General features: G+C 37.4%; 1 protein-coding gene across 3 annotated transcripts; it reads right to left on the bottom strand.

Moving 5' to 3' along the window:
• Window positions 1–228: 228 nt before the first annotated feature.
• mars lies at window positions 229–9,165 on the bottom strand. Of its 3 annotated transcripts, none has more exons than XM_053751009.1 (9): window positions 9,043–9,165; window positions 8,800–8,888; window positions 7,365–8,637; window positions 6,794–6,936; window positions 6,260–6,418; window positions 5,723–5,888; window positions 4,811–5,007; window positions 3,860–3,937; window positions 229–1,762 (listed from the first exon to the last, which is right to left on the bottom strand). In XM_053751009.1, the coding sequence occupies exons 1-9, from the start codon at window positions 9,044–9,046 to the stop codon at window positions 1,310–1,312; spliced, it is 2,562 nt and encodes an 853-aa protein (XP_053606984.1). In that variant the 5' UTR covers window positions 9,047–9,165; the 3' UTR covers window positions 229–1,309. The 3 variants fall into 3 exon arrangements, with proteins under 3 accessions (XP_053606984.1, XP_053606985.1, XP_053606986.1); XM_053751010.2 differs by having other exon boundaries at window positions 7,365–8,655; window positions 8,734–8,888; window positions 9,043–9,126; XM_053751011.2 differs by having other exon boundaries at window positions 8,734–8,888; window positions 9,043–9,126.
• Between the last annotated feature and the right edge of the window lie 75 nt (window positions 9,166–9,240).

Here is a 9,240-nt window from a genome sequence, read left to right as displayed (position 1 = left end):
ATTTTTATGCGGTGGTTCTCAGACATGTTTGATCAAAATCGGTTCAGCGGTTCAAAAGTTGTAGCGAAATGAATATGGAAAGTCGGGCGTTTTTTTATTTGTCTAACAAATAAACTTGTACTAGCTATTGATCGCGTGAATATCCTTCCCTAAACTTACTTTCGCATTAATATTAGTTAGGAAGTGGTTAGTAACAAGGAGACTAGGATAATAAATGAAAAAAATGTATATTACAATTAAATTTATTAATAAACTATTACATAATTGTCTACATCATACTACATAAATCCTAATACACTTCAAACACTTATTGTCATGAAACTTATTGAAATACTTGTTTTATTTTGGCATTAGTTTCTACAAAAACATAATTCAGAGATTCGGTACACGCAATTTGTCATAAAAATTACGCACTTTAGACAAACGTTTTTATATAATTTTAGACATGATTCAATGGTTAATTAATTCTTTAAAAAATTCGAGGCACTCATAATCACATACCTATTTATTATTGTCAATGTCAATAATCTAGAATTCATAAACTAGAACAAACCATGGCATGAATATAGAATGGTTTCCAAAACGATACAAAAAAATTTTACGCCGAAATTTTCGTTAAGAACATTATTTTTGATACCATTTCAGAAAATATACCTAAGTATGGGCATATATAGTTACTAAACTAATATTATAAATGAGAAAGTTTATGTGTGTGTGTGTGTGTGTGTGTGGATTTGTGTGTGTGTGTGTATGTATTTATTATTCTTTTTCAAATCTACTGGACGGTTGCTAGTCCCGTGGGAATTACCTAAAGAAGTTACCAAATTTCATAACAATCCGTCCAGTAAATTTTGCGTGAAAGAGTAACAAACATAAACACAAATATCCTCACAAACTTTCGCTTTTATAATATTAGAAGGATTACTATAAAGTATTAAAGTGCTATGTAAAAGTGAATCTACAAAATCGTATAAAAAACAACTACACTCCCTTTCGATAGCATTAACAGACTTGGAAAGAAAAATAATAAAAAAAATCAGACAGAAATATAGACACAATATATAGGGCCATTTCCACCTTTCGCCGACGCGCACAAACTTACATTACGTAGTTTTATCAGATTTTATTCACTCAAGCAAAAGCAGTAATGTACGTTGAAACGTGTGGAGTCTATATAAAATTGACCCAAACAAAAATGAAACTACGCTCCCTCTCACCTGAGCGTTTCTTCCTCAGCTATAAAGCGTCAGAGCCCAGGGCCCGCTTCCTTACTTTCCCTTCTCAAGATCTTCGACATTCTTACGGCGAACTACGCAACCGCTTGCACATTGCTTTTGCGTCTCCTCGACGACCTTACAGGAGTGATCACTTCCGGCACATTGTCATCATTTTCCTGTAGCGTTTTCCTTCTAGAAGACCTACGAGGCTTCTCATTCTTCTCCACTTTTTCTTGAGTCTGCGGCGTTCTTACACTCTTGCGCCGACTCCTAGTAACAACTCCTGAATCCTCAACGGCGTCTTGACGTGACAACCTCGCTTTTGATTTCGATTTGTTTTCCTTATTTTCGTAGTCCATAGACGATAGGCCGCTATCGGCGTTCTGGTTTTCTATATTGTCTTTGACGGGGGTGACTTGTACGTCGGGGTCTGAGTCGTTGAACAGTACGACTTTGATGGATTTCTTGCCCGATTTCACGTTGGTCGATTTGAGTATACTGCGGCCTGGTGTTGCGTTCATATTTATTTGGGGCAGGGGCGTTTGCTGCAAAAAGGATTAATAAAGTTTAACTCCAATATAATATCCCGTTGTCAAGGTGAACGTGGCCTTCAAGCCTCTTTACTTCTATCCCTTTAGAGATAAATTTAAATAGTTTATTTGTCAGAATACAGAATTACAATTAGGTGGTCATGATATAGAACATGCATTCTGCCTTATAGGCGTACAAATATTTAGGTGTCAAATAACAAAATTGTGAATAATACAAAAAATAATAATATAATAATAACAATATTAATAATACCTCAAATAAAATAAAATAAAATCAATTTAAAATTAAAGTGTCAATAATAACAATGTCAAATTAATAAATAAAATAAAAAAAAATATTAGAACAAATCACACAGATTGAGCTAGCCCCAAAGTAAGTTCGAGACTTGTGTTATGGGATACTAGCTCAACGATACTATATTTTATAACAAACCAAGACCCAAGCCAATCAGAAAAAGATCATTTTCCATCATGACCCGACCGGGGATCGAACCCGGGACCTCGGTTCAGTGGCAAGAACTTTACCACTGCGCCACCGAGTTCGTCGATGTCAATAATAATACCTCAAATCAAATAAAATCAAATTAAAATGTATATAATACCCATTGAGATTTGATTATACCAAAAACTTTATCGAGACCTTACTGTTGCCTCCATTGCAGATACTCATCGACAGAATAATAAGACCTATATTTGTTAATTGACGTCCTTGAAGAAAAGGCTGCGGTGAAGTTTGTTGCGCCACTTCTTCACCTGCGCTTTGGACTTAGTTTAAGTAATTTTTTTGACGTCAATAAGTGATGTATATCATCCTAAATTGAATAAAGAATTTAGAATAGAAACATTTTTCTTTGAGCCACAACTGCAGTGTTTTAACGAACTTTTTTATCGGAAGTGTTTTAATATTGTTCGGAAGCGCATTGATTAATTTACCACACATGGCGTAGCAGCTTTTGTGGTGCTGTTCTTGGTACTATCGGTAACACTATTTTATCCGCATTTCTTGTATTTCTAGGATAAATATCTTTAGCTTTCACAAGTCCCAGTTTGTTTTAACAAATTTACAAATTTCAATAATATACAAACATGGCAGAGTCATAAGGTCTAGATCTTTAAATAGAGGTCTACATGAATCCCGAGGAGCTTTACTACACATTGCTCTAATACACTTTTTTGTGCTATTAATGCTCTATCAACTTCAGTAGAATTACCCCACAATATAAGACCATACTTTAGAACTGAGCAGACATATCCGTGGTATGCTGTCAAGACTGTACCCTTTGTTGATTGCTTTGCCAGTCTCCATAGAATAATACACAAATCTATGAAGTTTTTTTACAAACTTTGTCTACATGAGCCTTCCAATTGAATTGATGAACATATTGTTCATCCCAAACAATACCAAGAAATGTTGTTTTGCTAATGTCAGAGAGTATATGATTATTATAATTTATATTCAACTTGTCAACTTTTTTCTTAAAATAATGAAATTGCATTATATTAGTTCTGGTCAAATTTATTGGTAAAGATGTGACATTGATCTGTAACTGCCAAACAACAAACCAAACAAGAACCGTTAAAAATGTTCAATATCTTAGGATATTGAACATTTTTAACGGTTCTTATAAATTATAAATGCGAAAGTATGTTTGTTACCACTTCACAGTCTATCTATTCAACCAATCTTCTTGAAATTTTGCATACATATAGTTTGATGTACGGAGATGGACATACTGCTCCCGCAATCACGCGGATGAAGCCGCGGGTAAAATCTAGTCACATATAATTCAATGGCGGCTAACGTTAGCGAATCGGCCGCTGATATAGTGAAAGATTCGATTTTAAATAAAATTTTTACGTTTGTGATGTGCGCATGTACGCGGGGCGTGCGCACAACAGAAATGTCAAAAAATCACCTAAGTTCGATAAAATAATTTTTAAATTTATCATAAAATATTTTTTACTAGACAGAATTTCAGACAAAACTTAGGTTCAGCACACAATGGTTAAGTTTTAACTATTAGAGATCACGCGGTTGAAGCCGCGGGCATTAACTTGTATGAATATATGATAAAAAAATGAATAACGTACTGGTAATGGAGCTATCCCTTCGGCTTCCAAATTTCTGCACAGGATCGAAGCTCGAAGCATTGCGAACGACGATGAACCCTGAAAATCACATTAAAAACAAAAAATGTAATTTTTAACACAAGCTTTTATTGTCGTCTAAATAAATAAATATATAAGGACAAATCACACAGATTTGTGTTATGCGACTAACTGAATGGTTAGTATCCCATTTTCATCATTCATCATCATCATCAGAAAAGATCATTTTCCATCATGACTCGACCGGGGACTGAACCTGAGACCTCTCGGTTCAGAGACAAGCACTTTACCACTGCGCCACCGAGCTCGTCATTGGCACCGAGGTCGTCTGGATATTATCTCCCTAAAAATGTAGTTAGTCTGTATAAAGTGTTGAAAATAAACCAATCTTGACCATTCCATTTGGTATTGTAATGGCAAAATTTAGTTCGTTAAAAATCTGTTTATAGACCTGTAGGCCAAACAAAACATCAAATAAAAACGAGCCTTAAGTTTACAACAATACGATTCATTTTCAAGCTATGCGATACCACGAAGAAAATGAGATAGAAAGCCTGACATGCATATGACATTAAAATAAATCTTATTGTAGTAGACTTAAGGCTGGTTTTTATTATAACAAGATTATTTGTGCTTGGATAGTTCGCAGAGCGTTTCGACCGCTGCGGTCGCGCTGTCATTACAATATTTCAAATTTTAACAAAGACAAGAACGAGTTTTACTATATGACTTTACATGAATTACTCTGTACTGTAGTGATTTCAATTATATGAATGATTGATTTTGGAAATGATTCCTTCCTCAAAAAAATTGATGGATTGTAATGACCGCGCAGCCGCAGCGGTCGAAACGCTCTGCGAATCACCCGCTTGTACTGTATAGTGTAGTGTATAAATGGATAGAAAAAAACTTAAGTTGTTTTAAAAGATATACCTTGTTAGCAGAAGCCTTCTTAGCCTCACTGGACAACACAGCTTTTAACAAATTCTGTTTGTTGTTGGGTGTCGCCGGCGCCGGCGATCGAACCGGGGACCGAACGCAAAAAAAGCCAGCTTCGAAAGTCTTGTCGTCCGTTTGGCTGTCCGGTTGTGTTTGCTGTACCTCTTGATCCTTCTTCGCTTTTCTTGCAGCTGTTACAGACAAATAATTTGAATGTTATAAGCCACTTAGATAGCTAGTGTACAGTATATCACGGCAAATGGGCACAGGACCGTAGGAAGTGGCACAAAAAGTGAGGTCTATACGCAGTATGTCAAGTATTGATTCACATTGTTTACAAATCAAATTTCAGGTTATTTAATATTTTGCAAAAAGCTACAAGTACTGACATTTCAGAACGACCACTACTGACAAGAAATGAAGAAAGAAACTCATTTAAACAGTTTTGGTTCCTATTATATCAGAAGGGCTTACTATTATGTTTATTTTCTGATAGTATAACAAAGCACATATAACGTACAAGGTCAAAAATTTACAAAAAGACATGTAACGGTTGCGATCGAGTGCTCATAAAGAAAAAATGGGTCTCTATCTATAAGCATAAAAATTTAAACCATAATGTAACACAGCATACTGTACTATGGCATGATGATTTTTAAGCATAACGTTCTTACGCATAATGGTTTACGCATAACAATTTGAACCATAAGTAACCTAACCCAACCTAAAAGTTAATTATGCCAAATTTACCCGTACGCCTTAGACCTATTATGCCAAAATATAGTATGCCTGGCATACAATATTTTGGCATAATAGATATATTGTTGGCAAAATCGAGCGAAGTGGCAGTGGGTTGACGGCGATGATGGTGATGACATATGAGGCCATGGGATTTTAAAAACGAACCTGCAATCATCTCCCGGAGCCGGCTGTGTCCGCCGGCCGGCCTGGCCGCCTTCCTGCCGCCACAGGTCTTCACAGGTCTCCTCTGCGCCGGCGCAGGAGCCTCGTCTGCCCAGTCGCGCGCGCGCCGCTGCTCCAGGCGCTTGAATCTCATGTCTACGTTCTCTATCTGTTGAGATGGTAAAAATATATGAGGTTCATACGCAAAATGTCAGAAAATTTCGATTTTATAGACAGAGATAGTCGTAGTTATAAACAAATTTGGATGTTGTCTATTCTAAGTCCCTGTCGCGACATTTTGCGAATGAGGAGACATTGTGCGAAAGAGACATCAATCTATGGCGGGAAACAGATTAGAATGGAAAATACTTAATCGACAAGAACGTTGTTTTTAAATTTATTTATATCATAATAAATTTCCGTTTATTATTGTGTAGTACCCGAGGCCCTGTAAATCAGCTCAGGTCTGGCAACGGACCCTGGGCTCAACGATTGAGGAAGAAACTGGGAAACGCTCTGATGAGATGAGAGAGAGAGCACCTGCATGAAGACCATGTCCCAGAAGCCGTGGAGGTCGGCGGGCGTGACCAGCGGCGCGCCGGGCTCCGGCCGCGCGCAGCGCCGCAGCAGCGCCGCGAACTGCTGCAGCTTCGACGACACCAGCAGCCGGCCCTGGCCCACGGCCCCCAGCACCTCGTCCTGGTTACCGTACCATCAGGAAATCAACACGTATAATAAAACAGTAGAAAAAAAACCTGTAAACTATAGGGATTCATAATGGTCCAGCTGTTTAGCTGGACATACAGCTAAACAGCTGTATAAAACTATATTTCCTACAGTTTTGTAGGAAATATAGTTTTTCAGTCTCATGACAATCTTCTGTATGTATAGGTATCGTTACGCTTCATCTCTCTAATAATTTTGACTCCTCACAATCAGTCCAGACAATCGTTCGGCCACGCGAACGAAATCGCGGGCATCAGCTAGTTATAAATATACTAAATACATCATCTACTGTAAAATGGGCTATGTGTGTTTGGACAAAAAGTAAAAATTCCTTAATAATGCGAATACCTGAACAGCCTCGGCCAATATGGTGTGTTCCTTGATCTTTTCCCAAGAGTCACACATTTCAGTGAGCCGGGCCACCTCGGACGCCAACTGTCTTCGGAAGTGCTCTACACTCTCTGCTTCACTGTTGTCTTCATCTAGGAGGCCTGTAGGTAGGTACATACAATATACTTCATGTGTAAACATAAAAAATAAAATTGAATTTTGAAGCACACATATACATATAGTACATTCAAATGACCCAGCGTTTTTGCTGTAGTAATAGTAGCAAATATACATTGATTTTGACTGACATAAATAAATAAAATATAAATATATTAAGACAAATCACACAAATTGAACTAGCCCCAAAGTAAGGTTGAGACTTGTGTTATGGGACACACACAACAATACTATATTTTATAACAAATACATATATAGATAAACATCCAAGACCCGGGCCAATCAGAAAAGATCATTTTCCATCATGACCCGATCGGGGTTCGAACCCAGGACCTCTTGGTTCAGAGGCAAGCACTTTACCATTGCGCCACCGAGGTTGTCATGACATGACTAAAAGAAAAAAATTAATTACCATCATCAATCTTTTGCTTCATTTCCTTCCGAGCATTAGCCTTGCCTCTTGACATAGTCACACATGGACTAATCCTCTTGCTATCCTCCGCATCTTCTTGCTGTGTAACAACAGTTTTCCCCATGTCTCCAGGTGACTTTGGAGATCTCAATCGCTCTTCAGAGCTTGATTCACTCTTTGGCACTGGATTTTTAGGTGTCACAACATTAGCTCCTTTTCGAGATCTCAATGGTGTGGATATTTTTAATATCGGAGATTTCTCTGATGCTGAACTATCAAGATCGCTTGTTGAAGATTGAGCAACAACAGGTTTTGATATAGATTTCCTTGTAGATTTCTTTACGGTTGCAATCTCTACTTCACTGCTCGATGTCAATGATGATTCATTTTTGGACTTCCTTGTTTCTTTCTGAATTTGTTTCTTCATTATAGGTTTTGATTCAGTGGTATCCTCACTACTTGATGATGAAAAAATGTTCTTTGTAGTTTTAGCAACTTTTGGACTGGGTTTTCTTAACACAGACTTCACTGTGCTATCAATATCACTACTTGAAGATCCTGACATTAAGTTCTTTGAAGATTTCACAACTTTTTTGACAGGACTGGACATTTTAGTAACTCTACTGTTAGTAGTAGCCTTCTCAAGTTCCCTAGCAGCCCTACGAGTGGTCATTCTAGGTTCAACAGGTTTCGCTGATTTGGGTCTTGTTTGTGTTAATGTTATTTCAGTATTTATTTTGGCTATGTTAGTTTCAGTATTGAAATTGAAAGTGTATTTATCATTTTGCATTCTAGTTTTTGTGACAGGCTCTAGTAAGGGGACTTTAGTCAAATTCTTGATTTCTGGAGGTCGAAAGGAAGCATTTTTTGGAGCAAAAGATTGGGATGACTTCGCTGCCTTCGGCTTTGTTTCGACTTTCACTGGTTTTAATTCCACTTTCTGCTTGGTAACATTGTTTTTTGCAGCTTGTGACCTAGTTACCCTTCCCGATGTACTAGGCATAGCCCTTGGAGGAGGCGGTGGAACAAATTTGAGCGGGTTGTGGGGCACTCCCGCTACAAATGGCTTCTTCTTTTGTGAAGCAAGCTCTTTCTTGCGTTTCTCTTTTTCCTCTTTCCACTTTTCTAACTGTTTTCTCCTCTGCTCCACTTTCTGTTGAGCCTCTGACAAGGGTGCAGGACTCTCGCATCTTGGAAGGTTTCTTATCCTGTCAAAAAGAGACAGGCGGCTGCATCGCCTTCCCTTTAAATTGGATTCGAGCCGCTTTTGGACCTGAAAATCAGAGTTAGACTGATTTTGACAAATTATAGACTAAACTCTAACGAGGCAACAGTCTGAATATAGTAAAGGGAAATGAGTACGACCTACCGCATGCATGATAAAGCTAAGTACTGGGTGCCTACTACTAAATTTTATTTAAATTGTACACAGTACCCCTCCTGCGATGCTCACGAACTGGACTGGTTTAGCTTTATGCTTTTTCTCATGGTTCTTCAATAGGGCACTTAAATCGAAGCTCTTCTCTGTAATACGATAATTTTAATTAAATGTTTTTCAGTAGTTCTTATACACAGGTCTTTACGCATTATAAAAGACGCACTTATATATGCATAAAGGATAATATACATGTGTTACAGGAAATAATTATAAAGCTATATAACTATAATAATAACTCACCCATTGGACCTGAAAAAAAACTAAAATCAAATTATCAAACAACAACAAAATTTGAAAATAAAACGTCCAGCTTATCCATTCGATTTGTCAAATTTTGACATCACTAACCATAGATATTTTTGTTCTATTGATAGAGTTGTTTTGTTTGTGGTGAAAGCGTCCTAAGGAAACCCATTCACGACCGTCCACTTTGCCGTT

This window comes from Plodia interpunctella, chromosome 10, assembly GCF_027563975.2.
Source record: "Plodia interpunctella isolate USDA-ARS_2022_Savannah chromosome 10, ilPloInte3.2, whole genome shotgun sequence".
Classification (NCBI taxonomy): Eukaryota; Metazoa; Arthropoda; class Insecta; order Lepidoptera; family Pyralidae; genus Plodia; species Plodia interpunctella.
The sequence above is the reverse complement of the archived record's forward strand: the minus strand, read 5'-3'. Positions and strand labels throughout refer to the sequence as shown.